Raw genomic sequence first — 19,020 nt, forward strand, 5'->3', positions numbered from 1 at the left:
GCTAGCCTGGCCCAGCCTTTGCTGGCCTAGCTCCGCCCTCGATAGCCTGGCTCCGCCTTCGCTGCCTCCGTCAGAGACTGGGCTCCTGCTTCCCCCAAGGCCGAACTTTTGATCCGCAAATGGTGGCCAAGTTCTCATCGCAGCTTTGCTCAGAGTTACTTTGAGTTATAACCTGTTCCTTAAACTTTGGAAATTGACCCTATTCTCAATAGTATTGACTCTTTCCCAGGGTAGTTTGAGGATCAAGATATTCAGTAAAAATTCTAAGAACCACTTCCAGTTTTGCATTGGTCTATTCCTATGATGCTTGGTGAAATGCACATACCTGTTAACCCCTCAAGAACTCTGTTTTTTCCTCACCTGAGGGTATGTTTATTGATTGATTGATGGAGAGAGAGAGAGAGAGAGAGAGAGAGAAATCTAAGTATGTACCCTGACTGGAAATCAACCCGCAGCTTTTGTTGTTGTTGTTAATCCTCACCTGAGGATATTTTTCCATTGATTTTTAGAGAGTGGTACAGAGGGGGAGAGACAGAGAGAGAAACATTGAGTGAGAGAGACACATTGAGTGGTTGCCTTGTTGTAATGTACCCCGCGAATCACAGAAGGACGCCTCAAGAAGTCGAATTAAAGAGTCACATTTATTGCAATCCGGGACTATGAGGGGTCATGCCCAAATCTCATAGTAATAAGATGGTGGCAAAACCAGACTTATATAGGCAAAAATCACAAAGGTATTGATTACATCCCAGGGTTTGGAATGAGGACCCTGGTTTGCACAAAGCAGTTACAGAAGCGAGATTGAGCTGATTAGTTATCTACAAAGATTGTTTATAGTTTTGGGTCTTTGGACCTCTGAGTTGACGGAAACATTATTTAGAGCCCTCGGGTCTTGGGTCCACTGAGTTGACAGGGAACGCACCACCTGTGGCCACTAAAACAATTTAGGGTAATTGTGCTGTCCTGTTTCCCAGGTACAGAAGAATGTGCTTCGATAACCAGTAAGATCACAATCAATGGGATAGTCATTCAATCAATAAGGCATTCAATCAAATGGGATGATTTATACAATTCAGAAAATCAAAATAACCTGTCCATTGTTAAACAAAGCAAATAGGTACCATACTTCAGCCTCCTGCATACGCCCTGATTGGGGCGGGGTTGGAGCCTGCAACGGAGGCATTGAACCCGGGACCCTTCACGCGGAGGGCCCACGCCCTATCCACTGAGGGAAACTGGGCAGGGCAACCGGAAACCTTTTGCTGCAGAGAGGACACGCCACCTAACAGCCACCCAGCAGGGCGAGACTCATATTACAGGTGACATGTTAATTACATTCATGCCTGCCACTGTCAATAAATAATGATAATCTGCTCCCAGAGAGGCGGTTGGTTTCCACGGAGCCGGTAAGATGTTGTCACAGCTCAGTGGGGTTTGCTGCAACACTGTTGACTGTACCCAGTCAGCATCAGGCACAGCTACCCTGTGCAGGCAGCTACTAAGCAGAAATGCTAATAACACCAACTTTTGTCTATTCATTTGATTTTCTGCCCTTTTAAATTTTTTAATACATATGAATGGAATAAATGTATTCTCATTTAAGTGAAATCCAAATCAATACAGACTAAACAAAGTTCACCTTAACATCTCCCTTTATCTTTCCCCAGGCCTAATCACTGTTATCAGTTTAATAGGTAGCCTTCAAGAGCTTTCCTGTCTGTGCACTCACAAGTACATGTATGTAATATAAATATGCACTCTAGCTGATTATGACACACTGCAAGTTACTACACATCTTAAATCGCTCTCCACGCACAGCTCTGCAGAATATTCATACTCACACTTGTACAGTGCACGTGTTTTCCTACAAGTTGATGTCTAGGCATAAAATTTCTGGGTCAAGAGACACCATTAAATTGATGTCTAATAAGGCTGTAACAATTTACACTCACACCCACAGTGTACCCTGGCCCAACATCCTTACACATTGCTATCAACCTTTTAAGCTTTCGTGCTGTATGAAAAATTACTGTGGGTCATTAATTGTAATAATACTGATTGGTGCCTACTGTGTGTCAGGTGATGTTCCGTTACTACTGAAACTTACTGTAATGAAAGAGAGGGTCCTGCCTTCATGGGGTGTCATGCTAGTCAGGGAAAGATGATACACAGATAAATAATCCTATATAATAAAGAGCTAATATGCTAATTAGACCTGACGGCAGAACAACCTTCTGGAACAACCACCAGTGGGGGGGCGGGGCCGGTAGGCAGCCAGGGCTGGGAGGCAGCCGGGGCACCACCTCTGCGGGGTGATCGATGGGGGGCGGGGTCCACCAGCAGAGGGTGGCGGCAGCCGGGGCTCCTGGGGCCGAGCCCCTGGCACGAATTTCATGCATTGGGCCTCTAGTAAAAATATAATATCTGGTAAGGAGGTGGTGAGAAGGAATTGGATGGGGATGATGGATGAACTCAATGCAAAGAGCATGGGGAGGGTCACAATCATTCCAAGTTTGGAGCTCAGTGAAAGCCAATGAGCTATGAGAGCCTGATGGGTAAGTACAGGCTGTGGGTGGCCGGGACCCAGGGCTCCCTGTAGGCATGTCGGGTTGGAGAGGCCTGTTAGACATGGGGGGGGGGGGGGGGGGGGGCACATCACACAGATGACACTCAAAGCCATGCGTTTGGAAGACCACTTTGGAGTGAGGGAGCCTGAGGCAGGCCATGCCCAAGACGAGGCTGCGGGGAGCTTTGCACATAGACCGCAGTGGTTTTTGTCCTAATGTGTGTTTGACTTGGTTGTGAGGTATTCACATTTTTATATATTGCTAGAGTCAACTCACTATTTTATTTACCATTTCACATCTAAATCACAAAAGATTGGATTATAATTTTCTTTTTTATAATGTCCTTATCAGGTTTCAATGATGGACAAACTGATCCCACAAAATGGGTTGGCTGGGAAGTGGTTCCCTTTTTCTGTCCCCTTAAAGAGTTTGTGTAGGACTGTTTTTATTGTTCTTAAAATGGAAAAGTCACCAGTAAAGGTAAATGGGCCTAGTATTTTCTTTATAGGAAGGTTTATTATTATTATTATTGTTGTTGTTGTTGTTTTAAACATATTTTTATTGATTTCAGAGAGAAAAGGAGAGGGAGATAGAAACATCAATGATGAGAGAGAATCATTGATCAGCTGCCTCCTGCACGCCCCCTACTTGGGATCAAGCCTGCAACCCGGGCTTGTGCCCTTGACCAGAATCGAACCTGGGGCCCTTCATTCTGCAGGCCAACACTCTATCCACTGAGCCAAACTGGCAAGGGCGGGGCGGTTTATTATTTTTAACAGATTTATGGAGGTGTAATTGATATGCAATAAATTACATATATTTAAAATGTTCAGTTTTATGTTTTGACATGGGTATAATAAATGAAACATCACCACAAGCGAGTATATTTTACCCCCAAAAGTTTTCTCATGACCCTTTGAATCCCTCCTTCCTGCAGTTCCCACCCACTACAAATCCACATAACCATTATGTGTATTGTATTTATTTTTGGTGAAGTGTCTGTTGAAATCTTTTGCCCATTTGTTATAGAGTTATTTTCTTATTTTTGAGCTTTGAGAGTTATTTATATATTCTGGATAAAAGTACTTTACCTGATAGACTTGAACATATTTCCTCCTAGTCTGTGGTTTGTGTGTTCATTCTTTGAGCAGTGTTTTTCTAAGAACAGAAGTTCTTAATTTTGATATAGTCCTGTTTATCAATATATTTATCATTAGAATTCTGGAAATTATATTGCTTTAAATATTTGAGGTCATATTATTAGATGAAAACAGTGTTTTAATATTTTTATCTTCCTGGTGAATTGACCATTTTATCATTAGGAAATGAAAGTGTAATGTTTATGCCCGGCCGGTGTGGCTCGGTGGTTGAGCATTGACCGATGAACCAGGAGGTCACAGTTCGATTCCTGGTCAGGGCATATGCCCGGGTTGTGGGCTTGATGCAGGAGACAGCTGGTCAATGATTCTCTCTCATCATTGATGTTTCTATCTCTCACCCTCTCCTTCTCTCTCTGAATCAATAAAAAAAAATTTTTTTTTAAAAAGAAAGTGTAATGTTTATGATTCATAATACTTTTTGCCTTTAAGTTTCCCTGTTATTTTTTTCTGGAGTAGCAAATCCTTCAGGACAGAAGTGGTTGTGAGAGGCAGGCTCTTCCTTTTCGCCTCAGTTAGGCCAAATAATGCCTCATCCTGAGAGTTCTTTTTTTTTCAATGCTTTTTTTAAAGTTTTTTTCAGCATTTTAATTATTTTCAGCAGGATAGTAGGTCTGCATTCTTTTGCTGGTTCTTTGTTTTTTGATTTTTGTTAACCTGTCTTTTGATTTGTAACAAATTCTCTATGGTTTTGTTTGGATTTTCTTTGTAGACCATTAGTTTCAGGCGTTCCTTAGTCCTTCCCAGCTTTTATGTCTGTAATTATTTGTCTTGTTTTATCATGCTACTAGAGCCTGATGTTAACTAGGACTAACATTGGGAAATCTTGTTTTGTCCCCAACTTTAACTCAAACGCTTCTAGGAATTTTACTATTAAGAATAATTTCTGGCCCTAATCGGTTTGGCTCAGTGGGTAGAGCGACGGCCTGCGGACTGAAGGGTCCCAGGTTTGATTCTGGTCAAGGGCACGTACCTTGGTTGTGGGCGCATCCCCAGGGGGGTGTGCAGGAGGCAGCTGATCGATGCTTCTCTCTCATCAGTGTTTCTAACTCTTTATCCCTCTCCCTTCCTCTTTGAAAAAAAAAATCAATAAACTATATTTAAAAAAAAAGAATAATTTCTGGCCCAGCTGGTGTGCTCAGTGGTTGAGCATTGACCTATGAACCAAGAGGTTTACTGGTTGATTCCAGGTCAGAGCACATCCCCGGGCTGCAGGCTCAATCCCCAGTAGGGGGCATGTAGGAGGCAACTGGTCGATTCTCTCATCATTGATGTTTCTATCTCTCACTCCCTCTCCCTTCCTCTTTCTCTAAAATAAAAAAAATAAAAAAGTAATTTCTGTAGATTTTTACTAGATACCTTTGGCTGTTTCAAGGAAGTTCCTATCCATTTCTACCTTGCTGAAAGGCGTTTTTCTTTAATATCGTTGAATTTGTTTTACTAGTATTAATGTCAAATATTCAAATAAAAGATCTCAGCTAATATTTTTAATATTTCAATATTATTTGAATTGAATGCTTTTTGTGCATCCATTGAGGAGATACCATGTTTTCTTCCTAGAATAAAGGAATAATTAATAGAATAAATTAAGTGTGGTGAGTTACTAGTAGTTACTGATTTTTAAAAATGTTTTTATTGATATTAGAGAGGAAGAGAGAGACATTGATGTGAGAGAGTAACATTGATACGTTGCCTCCCATACTCACTGAGACCCAGGTTGGAACCCCAAAGCTGGGCACATGCCTGACCAGGAATCAACTGGTGGTGACCTTTTGGTGCACAGGTCAATGCTCAACCACCAGCCACACCAGCCGGGGCTACTGATTTTTCTCATGTTAATTTACCATTGCATTCCCATGATAGATCCAATTTGGACATCTTGTATTCTCTTTTTATAAATTGCTGCACCCAATTTGCTGACATTTTAAAGGAATTTAGTGTCTATGTGTGAGTGGAATAACCCTGCAATTTTCTTTTTCCTGTTATCCTTGTCTTAGTTTGTAGCCATTGTATACAGACTTCAGACAGGAGACACATGTCTCACTCTTTTTCAATGCTCTAGAAGAGTTTATATGATTGGAATTATTTCTTGAAAATTTAGTGGAAGTAACTTTCAAAACCATTAACTTTGTGTTATGTTAGAGAAATTTTTTCAATACTGATTGTTTTCCATTTCATTTTGTTTCAGTCTTTAATCCACTTTATTTTTCCAGTAAATTCATTTATCAAATTCATTAGCATGTATTTATTCAGAGTATTCAGCTAATGTCTTTTGAGCTGTCACCGTACTTACATATTCTTAATTTTAAAAATTGTACTTTATTCCCTCCTTCTTAGTCAGTGCCCCCAAAGTTAGATTATCTTGACCAAAGAATCAATTTTTTGCCAAATTATTTTGTTTACCTTTTTTCTACTTATCAAAGGTTTATTCTGTAACTCTTGATCTACCTTTAAAATGGAGTTTGTATTTTAGAATTTTGTCACTTTGGTATTCAAATATAAACATTTAAGGTTAAACATTTCTCCTTAGGTAGTTTGCTATATCCCATGATTTTTGACACATTTTACTTTTATCATTTAGTTGTAATTCTTAAAAAAATTCCATTATAATTTCTTTATATATATATATTTATTGATTTCAGAGAGGGAGAGAGCTAGAGAGATAGAAACATCAATGATGAGAACCATCGATTGGCTGCCTCCTGCACGTTCCCTACTGGGGGGAAGGGGGAATTAAGCCCGCAACCTGGGCATGTGCCCTTGGCCAGAATCGAACCTGGGACTCTTTAGTCTGCAGGCCGATGCTCTATCCACTGAACAAAACTGGCTAGGGCCCATTATAATTTCTTTAACCCATGAATTACCAAGAGATGTGTTTTAAAATTTCTAAACATAATGGAATTTTTCATCTAACTTTTGTTATTGTCTTTTAAATTAATTGTTGTGCTGGTTCTTCTCAGTGGATAGAGCATCAGCCCACAATACGCAGGGTCCCAGGCTTGATTCCCAGTCAAGGGCATGTACCTCATTTGCAGGCTCAATCCCGGCCCTGGCTGGGGCTCGAACAAGAGGCAGCCAATCATCGAAGTGTCTCATGTCCATTTCTCTCTCTCACTCCTACTCCCCTCCCTTCCACTCTCTAAAAATCAATGGGAGAAAAATATATCTCTCTTCTTATGAGAATAAAAACAAAATGCATAAATTGTAATCATTTTCACCTTTGACTAGTTTTGCCTGTTCTACAGTTTTTATCAGCTGATTCATGTTGTGTGTGTTTACTTGGCTTCTTCCACTCGGCTTTGAGATCCGTCCACACTGCTGACTGAGAGCCCATTCCAGTTACTGCAAAGTAGCCGTCTACTGCATAAATGGATCAGTTTGTTTAGCCATTGCCTGTTGGTGGATACTTGGGTTGTTTCCAGTGTCTGGCTGCTGTTAATGGCTATAAACAATTTTTCACAAGTTTTTCTGTTGAATGTTTTAGTTTCTCCTAGGTAAAATGGAAATGTAAACTAAACTCAACGAACTCAGCAATATGAAAGGCATTCTTCCAAGGGTCCAAAATAGTCACAGTAGTCTGTTGTTTAGAACATTTAATACCCAAGGGAGTGAAAACAGAACTGTTTGCTAGAAGCTCCCATTCACCATTCTAAGTTGGGAACCCCATGCTAATGCCTCACAGGCAGTTTTACTTGACCTTCACAACCCAAGGTCACACCACATACTATTTCCATTGTCTAGTGAGTAAACAGGGTAACAGTTCAGGAATTTGCTCAGTCAATAGGATAAACAGTACTAATACTTGAAGTGTATGTATGTGAGTTAGGTCTTTCTATACTCATAGCTTGCACCCTTAAACATGGCTCTACACTGTTAACATAAGAGGGGAGCCGACAGGAACTCCCAGGAGAGGCCCTCCAACCCAGGTTTGAGGTTAAAGAGGTGAGCAGAGGTTGAGGACTCCACTTGTTGTAAAAATGCAGGAAACTAAGGGCTGACAACTAAGAGACTGAAAAAAACTAAAAAGCAGTTATAAAAACTCAAAAGAAAAGGGATAGATCCTCCCTTTCCCCAACTGGTGGGCGGAATATGACGTAACCTGCAGCCCAGAAATACCTGAGTGACTAACCATGTACCTTATATGGACTATACATTGGACCACCAATCAGCACCTGCCAAATACCCTAAGCCCTTGTCCTATATGGGCAATGCAGTAAGCCACCAATCAGCACATGCCGAGTACCCTAAGCCCCCACCCCTTCCCATTCCGCCCCTCAAAAGGCGTGCCCACCCCTGCACGTGCTGCTGTCCTCCCCTTGCGAGACAGCCCGGCAGGTCCTTCTCCTCTAATAAAGCCTGTAGTCCTGGTTTTCGGCCTCTGTCTGATTTTTCAAAAAGAAGTATTGGGTCATATTCAGAGGCAAAAAGACTAAAGCAACTTAATAAGCACACCTACCCAACTACACAATCAGAAAACGACTGTACCAAATGCAGCCGAGTTGCTGAGAGTTAGCGTTATATCCAGGTGAGTATTATTAAAAGCAGGGAGGAGTACATAATGCTTAGCAAACACTGGTTGTACAATTTTTATGTGTAAGTTGAAAATGTGGAATTCAAGTGAGACATTAGGCAGCAACATCAAGTCCGTGAGACTTCTTCCTCCAAAACAGTTCAATAGATTTATGTTAAAGACAACGTGTGTATTGAAAGTAGCAATTTTATTTGAGTTAAAATTATTTACAAAAAACCCAAAGACATACTTCATGAAACTGGTACAAACTATTTTTTTCCTGCCGTTGGCTTTTGCTCCAAAGATCACAGCTGAGAAATACTGTATAAAATAAGATTGGATTCAGAAAAGTACTCTACTGTTCTAATTTCCAACTGGTAGTATTTACAGAGATATTTACAATGGAAAAAAAGGTTACTTTAAAACTTTAATTTGTAAGTCAGCCTCAAGTACCCTAAAATGCAGAGTTCTCTGAGGGTTAAACACACAAATGCGCTGCAGCTGGTGAGGTGATGTCTCCCCCACCCCCCACCAAAATCTGCATCTATCAGTGCTTGACAATTAGTTATTATTTAAATAACAAAACAAAAAACTGTTAAACACCGAGGTAAATCAATTCTCAAATGATTACCAGTGTAACAGAAAAATGTAGTTCGCCCTGATTGTTCTCATCCCAATGTTTTGTATTTCTTACCACCTGCCAGTCAGCTTTTACCAAAAATCTGTTCCTTTTCCTAAATCAATGATTAATAAATATCAATGTATTTTAAAATAATTAAACAAAATATATCTAATTCCATTTTCTGGGTATCATTTCCTGATATGCCTTTAAAATAGTTTGCTAAGCTAGCTTCTGTACTCAGGGCAAGTACAACCTGTCTTTCCCAAGTTACACTGGCATACTATGCTCTCCAAAGGTGATGGGTGGGGTCGGGGGAGGTAGGAGGGAGAAAACAATTTGCCCGGAACCAGTTACTTCCTTATAGATTTCCCAACAATCTGCATTATCAAAAATAGGAAGACATTAGAAGGCAGCCACTGCATTAAAAACATTACAGCTGGCACTGATACAAGAGCCCCGATTTGTCACTTTATACAAGGAAATAACAAAGTCTAAATGAGTAAATATTAGACTTTTAGCTATTTTCCCCAGTACACACCAAACTAATATTTTTATGGCTTCAAGTTTTACAAATCCAATGAAGAAACATGATATAACTACCTGAAAGGTATTTAAAAATATGAATGAAATAGATCTCTGAAAGCCTGTATTCAGGCCTGATCAATTAAAGAAAAAATGTATAACCGGTGGTCTGAACAATAATACAAGAAAAATTTGCAGTGTTGTGAAATTAAATGTGTGTTTTGTGTGTTCCATGACTGTTTTCCAACAACACACTGCTCTGTGAAGTAAGAATCTAAATGGAAAAAAGGGTCTTTTCTACACCAGCAATTTAAGGCTTTGCGTTTATGCATTTGATCCTGTCACTCTATAGAAGAATATACACGTTATCTGGAAACATGAATTCCACATTGGTGTTTTAGCTTCTTATATTTACTGTACTGAGCATTAGAAAATATATCTAGAGAGTCCTCCCTCAAACCTTAATGTTTCAGGAGCCTCCCCAAACATGAAGCGTAAACTGCCCTGGGTTGTCACTTTTGCTTCAGCCTTTAACAGGGCGCATCATCTTAGATTACAGTCCCTTCAACTGTTAACTTGTTTTCTTGCGTCTATAGTTATGACTCACTATAGTATCATAATGAACATGGTCACGGTCTGAAAAGTGAAAAATAGTTTGACAACCTAAATCAAATCAAGAATAAAAAGTATGCTATTCATCCCTTGTGTCTTTGGATTCCATCTAATTTTAAATATAGACAGTAGTTCAGGGAACAACAAGAAAAATTTCACAAAATTATTAAAAGCTTTATTTACGATTGGAATCATTCAACAAAAAAAGCAAAAGCAAATGAGCCTGAAAAAGGAACTACGCTGTTGTCTAGAATGTCCTCAGAACATTCGATGCCTCAGTAGCTAAGCTGCCTCTGCACCTGGCTGGCATGACAACAGTGGCTCAACATACACAGCAGTTGCACTAACAGCAGCACAAATTTCCCCCTAAATCTTGCCCAGAGTGAAGCAAGAGAACAGGGGAGAGTATCAACTCTGCCAAAGTAAGTGTACTTAAATACTGCATGGAATTAACAGCCTGAACCTTTTCCCTCATTTTTGATAGTTGCAGATTGATGTAGTAACTGTCATTTAGCAAATGCAGAATGCATGACGAAGAAATCAGGAGGCCTTAGAAATCCAAACGTGAATGATACTGATGAATGTTCTTGGTATTCTTCAAGGACGTCTTTCATGACTTCTCTAAGACCAGCTCCAGCATGGCCGAGCACCCGCAGCAGAGGTAAGCAGCTAGCAATGTTCCAAGTACTCAATCACTCTAGAGATAGACTTCTGGCCTGTGGTTCCAACAGCACACTGAAGGGGGGGCGGTGCGATGGGGAGAGAGGAAGCAATAGTTAATAGTTCACAAATTTTGAGAAGTATTAGATTAAAGCATAAATTCTTTAGCTTTACTAACCTGAACACTGTGAATCAAAACACACTGAGACTACATTATGGCTTTGATAATATAGTTATCAATATATTTGGCCATTATAACAATTATCTTCAATAGAGCACACTTATTAGAAGAAGATCCCTTTTGCCCTGGTTGGGTTGCCCAGTTGGTTGGAGCATTGTCCCATATACCAAAAGGTTCGATTCCAGTCAGGGCACACGCCCAGGATGCAGGCCTGACCCCAGTCGGGGGCCTGCAGGAGGCAGACCCTCCATCTTTCTCATCTCATCGATGTCTCTCTCTCTCTATCCCTCTCCTTTCCTCCCTCTCTTAAATCAATAAAAACATTAAAAAATAATAATTAGGAAGATCCAGTTTTCTTTCCACTCACTATGGCCATAGAATTTTTAGTTCTACTGTCATTAATGTATCATATACTTATATTTAAAACCACAAAAGCTGCACTGGAAGCTACTTACAGTAAGATTCATAAAGTTCAGGAATTTTTTGAGCATCTCTGTCATTATTGAAAAGTCCCCTTCAGGCAGATACTCCCGCACAGTGGTCACATTGATCTGAGGAAACATCAAAGAAATACTGGTCAGCCCTGGTCAGTGTGGCTCAATTGGTTGAGCATCATCCCATGCACTGTAAGATTGCCAGTTCGATTCCAGTCAAGGTGCGTATGGAGGCAACCGATTAGTTTCTCTCTCACATCAATGTTTCTCTCTCCCCCACCCCCACTCTCTGAAATCAGTAAAAACATATTAAAACATATATATACTAGTATATGTGTGTGTGTGTGTGTGTGTGTGTGTATGTATGTCAGGTGGTAGAAAACACGAGCTTGAAAAAAAAAACCAAACAAACAAACAAACAAACAAAAACACGAGCTTGCACCTTGTACCGTGTTGATGGTTATGGGGCACATTGTGTTCCAAACCTTTACAGTTCAAGGGTCCCTGAACTCCTTGGTTAATATGCCATTTCCTCTCTTTCCTCGCTCAACAGTGCTTGCATGTGTGTGTTCCCATTCCCTATCCCATCCTATCCACAGAAAGAAAGGAAAAAGGCAAAGCTGGCAAAGGCTACAAAAGAACTTTATGTGTGCATATTTACTTTTGTAACTGCACAGAAAAATGCTTAAAACAACTAAATGTGCTGTTGATTGTGCTTGCTTGTGTGTGTGTTGGGGGGTGGGGAGAGTGTTAGGAGAGGAGGAAGGAGTGCAGATTTAAAATGTTACACTTCATGAACACCGACAATAAATAGGGTGGTGAAGGCTTGGGGCGGGAGACAGGGGCAGCCTAGAAGAGATCAATGGGGAGACAGAGGGGACATATGTAATACTTTTAACAATAAAGATTAAAAAACAATGTTACACTTCAGAATGTACTCAGAGCTGCTTATGGAATAAAAAAAAAAAGATCAAAGAAAATTCCTCGCTCTAGCTGGTTTGGCTCAGTGGATAGAGCGTCGGCCTGTGGATTGAAGGGTCCCAGGTTTGATTCTGGTCAAGGGCACATGCCAGAGTTGTGGGATCGATCCCCAGTGTGGGGCATGCAGGAAGCAGCCAATCAATGATTTTCTCTCATCATTGATGTTTCTATCTATCTCCCCCTCTCCCTTCCGCTCTGAAATCAATAATAATATATTAAAAAGAAAAAAAAATTCCTCATGTTCCACAGGTGAATTCAACTAATTATGTAGGCTAAGAATTAAGTAGATCTTCCAAAAAGGCACCTAGCATAATCTATGCAAAGGAGCATGTCAGAAGCCAGGGAAGATTAAGGCATTTCCTCCCTTTATTGTTGGCAAGAGAGAGTCCAATTACTTATAAACCAATCTGTTAGGGAACATGTACGACCTGCTTTACAAACTGTTGTCTTTCATCTTTGGATCTCTGGGCAGCACCATGGTGGCTGGCATGAACAAGCGTCTCATGAAAGGCAGCAAAAAAAGGAGCCGAGAAGGAAGTGCCCAATCTACTCCCTAAGACGGGCCAGTGTGACCGGAAAGCACCAGCTCTGTTCAATGTAAGAGCTACTGGGAAACACTAGTCACGAGAACTCAAGGAACCAAAACCGCATCTGATGTCTGAAGGGCCGTGGTTTTGAAGGGAGCCTAGCTGATCTGCAGGAGGACGAAGTTGCATTTAGAAAATCCGAGCTAATTACTGAAGATGTTCTGGGCAAAAACTGCCTAACTTCCATGGCGTGCATCTGACCCAAGACAAAATGGGCTCCATGGTCAAAAAAACACGGCAGACCATGATTGAAGCTCATGTTGAAGTCAACATGCCGATGGTTGTTTGCTTGTCTATTCTGTGTTGGTTTTACTAAACAGTGCAACCTACAGATTCAGAAGACCTCTTAGGCTCAGCATCAGCAGGCCCACCAAACCCAGAAGGTGATGGAAATCATGACCCGAGAGATGCAGACAAATGACTTGAAAGAAGTGGTCAATAAACTGATTCCAGGCCCCATTGGAAAACACACGGAAAAGGCTTGCCAAGCTATTCATCCGCTCCACGATGTCTTTGTTAGAAAAGTCAAATGCTGAAGAAGCCCACCTTTGAACTGGGACAACTCATGGAGATTCAAGGTGAAGGTCTCAGTTCTAGAAAAGCTACAGGTGCTAAAGGTGAACAAGCTGATGGATTTGAGTCCCCAGTCCAAGAACCTGTTTAAAATTCAGACTTTTAAGGACTACAAATAAAACATTTTATTTGTGGGAAAAAAACTGTTCTATTTCAATATGTCTTTGAAATGCTTTAGATGTTCGTAAAGAACAAAAGGAAACGCTCTTCTTAAATGGTTCACCTATAACAAAAACACACAAAAAAGACACGCTGTCCTGAGGATGGGGATGCGGGGGGGGGGGGTTTGCAGGGCAGGAGCGCTTCTGGTTTGAGTTTTGTTGATGGGACAAGGAAGGAGAACTACAGTTACTTTCTTTTAGGAAATGTGTCACCAGTCCCCTCTCCCTTTTTTAAAATTCTTCTGTCCAGGTACTTTTGAAATTATTAAGCAGCAAAATAATGGCACTAAAACAGTTTCAGAAAAGATCTAAAATAACATTGCTAAAACAGCTGTATGCTAAGGTATGCGTATCAATTGCCGTATTCTCTGTGAACCTCCCACCAAAAGCCACCATAGGTCCCCAGCACTAAGCTAAAGCACTTAAGAGATTTTACAAAACATTTATAAAATATACTGAAGTTGAAAGCATAAGGGTTGGGGTTACAGTAAAGCTGGATTTAAAAATGTCTCCAACCCATTTCTAGGGCAGAGGCATGACAGTACAGCAGTGGGAAGAGCCAGGCAGCAGTTACAGAAAGGAAAGGTGTGAGCAGCAAGGCCTCTCTGGGAAACTTAGAAAGTACCCAAGGGTATGACAGACTGAGAAACTGCAGAAGCAGTTTGAAGTCTGGGGTCTTACCGCAGTAAACAAAGTCATCATTCCTTACATGATGTGAGCCAAGGAAGATTGGTAAGAGGAGTTATGTGATCAAATATGCTCTTAAGGAAGTTAGCTATGGTGGCAGTGTGCAAGATTTCAGGAACAGAGAGAGTCCAGAGAGCAGCAAGGAGACTGACCAATGCGTGCACCGGATATTTGGTGGGCAATGGACAGGGACACCAAGTCTCCTGGGCTTCCTCTGCATGAGGCCCTTCATAAACCAGCATCTACTATTTGCAACTACCTGCCTTCTTGTCTCTCTCCCACCTACACATGGGGCAGCCAACCAATTTCCTTCACATTTGAGCTAGCTTTTTCGGTTAATCATAATGATCCCCTAGGCAACATCTGTCTCTATGAATTCATAAAATTCCCTACAATGCAGACACTCTTTAGAGATGAGAGAGAAAACAAATAGGAAAGATGTTTCAAGATAAACCACACAGGGTAATAAGTTAATTTCAAGAACCATTATTTAAGAAAGAACATGACTAAAACTAGGGTGTTTAATAGAACACCCTATAATTTACATAGTATGTCCCCCTGCTTTTTTGAGATCCGCCTCCCCTTTGTTGGAAGGGCTGAGCTGAAGAGTCACAGAAAGGGAATAAAGATCTGGCAGGGTCTCCAGAGCCATGATGAGCCATTTGCTCTTGATCCTAAAAGCAGATGTGCCAGTAAGGGCCACAAATGACAGCATGGGCTAGTGTGCTTTAGATCAGAGCTGGACTGCAATATAAACATGGAGAGACAAACAAGAAAGATTCAGAAAAATACACAGGACTTAAGACACATGGCCATGGTGGGGGTGGGGGATGGAAGGCAATACAGAAAGCTCGAAAGCAAAGATGACAAAGTGTCTGTGGGTGGACAGACCCACAGCATGAATGCCTCTCCTAATTAAGCCCTTCACACGATCACGGACAGTCTAACCTTCCCGTCTCAGAAAAGAGACACTAACCTTTCCACTACACCACAGACCTCCACTCTTTCTTGGCTCCTGATCACCCTTTCATTTGAAAATTGGGCTCTTCTGCTGGTCCCTATCCTTAAAAAAAAAACAAAAAAAACCCCAGCCCGGCCGGTGTGGCTCAGTGACTGAGCATCAACCTATGAACCAGGAGGTCATGGTTCAATTCCTGGTCACGGCATATGCCCAGGTTGTGGCATCCCCAGTAAGAGGCGTGCAGGAGGCAGCTGATCAAAGATTCGCTCTCATCATTGATGTTTCTCTCTCTCTCCCTTTCCCTTCCTCTCTGAAATCAATAAAAATATATTTAAAAAACAACAACCTCCATGTGTCCCCCATCTAAAAGCAGACTGTCCCAAAGGCCAGAACCACCCACTTCTGTGCTCTCTCAGCACAGAACTGTCTGGACATTCATACTTCTTATAGTTAGATTACAATGATCTAAATCTCACATAGTAGCCCCATTTACCTGACCAATGAGTAGTTCAAACAAAAGCATGTGGGCCAATATTGGCCAAGATGAGGGAAAGTCTACTTGGTGTAGTGGGTGTGAAGGGGTTCTAGAGGGGAAAAAAGCATTGCTCTTAAAAGAAGAAATATACAGGAAGAGGCCACCTTTACCTGCTCGGTACAGCTAGAGTCGGCAAAGGGCCATGAGGAGAGCTGGCAAAAGAACGACAACATACAGAGGACAGTAGAGTCTAAAGACAGAAATTAGCCAAGTCCTTGGTATCACTGAGGCCAGGCTCTTCCACCATGAGCCAGCTAAACACGGGTTTTATATTACGCTCTCTTTTACTTCAACCAGTTATGTGAATCGATTCACCATCCACTAGTCAAGAATGTTCTCATTAAACCCAATGTACTATTACTTGGAATCTACCTTTAAAAATTTATCAAATATTCAAAATAGACACAGGAATGTAAAGTACAGAATAGGGCCCTAGCCAGTTTGGATCAGTGGATAAAGCCTCATCGGCCTGTGACTGAAGCGTCCCAGGTTCAATTCCGGTCAAGGGCACGTATCCCCGACCCCAGTCAGGTTGCATGTAGGAGGCAACCAATCAATGTGTCTCTCTCACATAGATGTTTCTCCTTCTGTCTCTCCCCCTCCCTTCTACTCTCTCTCTCTCAAAAAAAGGAAAAATATCCTCACATGAGGATTAACCAAAAATAAAAAATAAAGTATAGAAGAGGGAATACAGTCAATAATACTGAATAACTCTGTACAGTGGCAGCTGGCCACTGGAAATATTAGAACACTGAGTCAAGTATATGATCATCTAACCATGCTGTGCACCTGAACCAATCTATATATATAAAAGCCTAAGCAACTGAACGACCAGTCGAGCAGTCGCTATGACGTGCACTGACCACCAGGGGACAGACGCTCAATGCACAGGATCGGGCTCCCTCCTGTCTGGATCGGGCCTGCAGGAATCAGGCCAAAACTGGCTATCCGACATCCCCTGAGGGGGTCCTGGATTGCGAGACCCCATCGGTGCACAAATCCGTGCATTGGGCCCCGGGTACAATATAATTGCAAAATAACATTTTTTAAAAGTTCACCACATATACAGGAAGTTTTAACATGAGGGGGGAAAATAGAGTAATATATAAGTTAATTAAATAATGGTATGAAGCTGCCACAATGGAATCTTTTCAATACACATAAAACAGTGAGCTCTTACTTACGGGACTCTCCTGGCAGAGACAACCAAGAAGCAGTGCTGTGTACGAGGCCACAATGCAATCCTCCATGTGTTTGCCAGCATGCTGAAGGGCTAAGAATAAACAAAACACTGTAACAGTATATCAAAAAATAAAACCCGACGAATCCAACAACTCTGTTATCTTTTCTTCAAAACTATTAAACATTGATAAATGATGCTAGAAAAATGGGATATCCACAATTAACAAAAAATAGTAACTCAAATGGAAGATAATATAAGAGCTAAAACCATAAAACTCTTAAAAGAAAACAGACTAGTCCTGACCAATATGGGTCAGTGGTTGCAGTGTCGTCCAATACACTGAAAGGTCACAGGTTTGATTCCTGGTTAGGGCACATACCCAGGTTGAGGATTCCATCCTCGGACAGGGTGCATACAGGAGGCAACCAACAGATGTCTCTCTCTCCCAAAAAATCAATTAAAAACATATCCTCAGGTAAGGATTAAACTCAAACAAACAAAAACCACAGACTAAATCTTTGTGACATTAGGTTAGGAAATGGTTTCTTCAACACTAAAACCACAAATGATAAAATAAAAAAAATAGGTACTTTTGTATTTCAAGTTACCATATATCATCAAGAAAGTGAAAAGACAACCCTCAGAATATATCTGCAAATCATATACCTGTGATCAGGGTCAGGTATCCAGAATAAATAAAGAATGTGTGCAGCAAAAAGACAAACTGATTTAAAACATGGGCATTTGGCCCTAGCCGGTTTGGCTCAGTGGATAGAGCATCGGCCTGTGGACTGAAAAGTCCCAGGTTTTCCGGTCAAGGGCACATGTCTGAGTTGCAGGCTCAATCCCCAGTGGGGGGGGGGAGGGGGGGGGGACGATGACAATGACGCATGCAGGAGGCAGCCAATTAATGATTCTCTCTCATCATTGATGTTTCTCTCTCCTTCCCTCTCCCTTCCTCTCTGAAATCAATAAAAATGTATTTAAAAACAAAAAAACCAAAAGAACACGGGCATTTGGATAGATATTTCCCCAAAGATATGTAAATAACCATTAAGCATGTGAAAAGGTGCTCAATACCATTTCTTAACTAGGGAAGTGCAAATCAAGTGACATACACCTTCACTCCCACTCGAATTGCTAAAATAAGAGACACATAACTCTAAGAAACTGAAACCCTTACATGCTGCTGGTAGGAAATTAAAATGGTGCAGCCACTTTGGAAAACAATTTGGCAGTTCCTTAAAATGTTAAACATAGAATTAACAAATAATCTAGCAATTCCACACTTGGGTACATACCCAAAAAAATTGAAAATATATATGTTCACACAAAAACTTGTACATGAATGTTCGTAGCAGCATTATTTGTAACAACCAAAGATAGACACAAACCCAACTGTCCATCAACTGACAACTAGATAGACAGAACCTGGCTGGAGATCCTGGATAGAACTTGGCTGGAGAACCTGGAGAGAACCTCGCTATGCTGATCAACTGAACGCTCTCTCCGTGTCATTCCTTCTTCGCCAACTCCATCCACATCTTTGGGTACCCCTGGACCTGCTGGGGTTGGACCCCATCAAATGGCGCCCGAACAAGTACCCCCTTAGGTAAGCCCCCCCACACTCGGGATGGATAGGACTCCACCGTAGGAAGAGGGTGGATAGTCTTCGCCGACTCCGTCCACACCTTTGGGAACCCCTGGAACAGGATTCCCCTAGGTAAGCCCCCCCCGCATTGAGAACCCCCACACTCGGGATGGATAGGCCTCCACCAGGGTGCTGCAGACCCCCCTGTAGAGGATAAGTAGGGTAAGAAGGTGGATAGTACAGAACTTAGATTGAGAAGATGTGCCATACTGAGTCTAGAAGAAAGAAGACTCTGTATTGATCTTTAGATTAAGAAGATGTGCCATACTGAGTCTAAAGAAAAAAGACTCCGTATTGATCTTTTAACACATATGCTTGCTAGCAGAGGAGTCAAGGTTACTCCCAGTCAGATGGAATGTTTTATACAAGAAGTATGTCCATGCTTTTCTGAGGAAGGAAAGGTGCCGGAAAGGTAAATGTAGAGGCATGGGAGAAG

At 41.4% G+C, this 19,020-nt stretch overlaps 1 protein-coding gene across 6 annotated transcripts in view; it reads right to left on the reverse strand.

Moving 5' to 3' along the window:
- Positions 1-8,423: 8,423 nt before the first annotated feature.
- Positions 8,424-19,020, reverse strand: part of WAPL (WAPL cohesin release factor) — a 109,134-nt gene continuing 98,537 nt past the window's right edge. For 4 of the 6 annotated variants that reach the window (XM_014543635.1, XM_014543633.1, XM_014543632.1 and 1 more), the window contains 3 exons: positions 16,935-17,023; positions 11,287-11,382; positions 10,144-10,725 (listed from right to left, as the gene is read on the reverse strand). In XM_014543635.1, coding sequence (XP_014399121.1) covers positions 10,660-10,725; positions 11,287-11,382; positions 16,935-17,023 — 251 coding nt within the window. In that variant the 3' untranslated portion in view covers positions 10,144-10,659. Of the gene's footprint in view, positions 10,726-11,286; positions 11,383-16,934; positions 17,024-19,020 lie in introns of all 6 variants that reach the window. The other 2 variants (XM_014543630.1, XM_014543631.1) reach the window with 1 other exon arrangement.

Source organism: Myotis brandtii, unplaced genomic scaffold (assembly GCF_000412655.1).
Source record: "Myotis brandtii unplaced genomic scaffold, ASM41265v1 scaffold33, whole genome shotgun sequence".
NCBI classification, from domain to species: domain Eukaryota; kingdom Metazoa; phylum Chordata; class Mammalia; order Chiroptera; family Vespertilionidae; genus Myotis; species Myotis brandtii.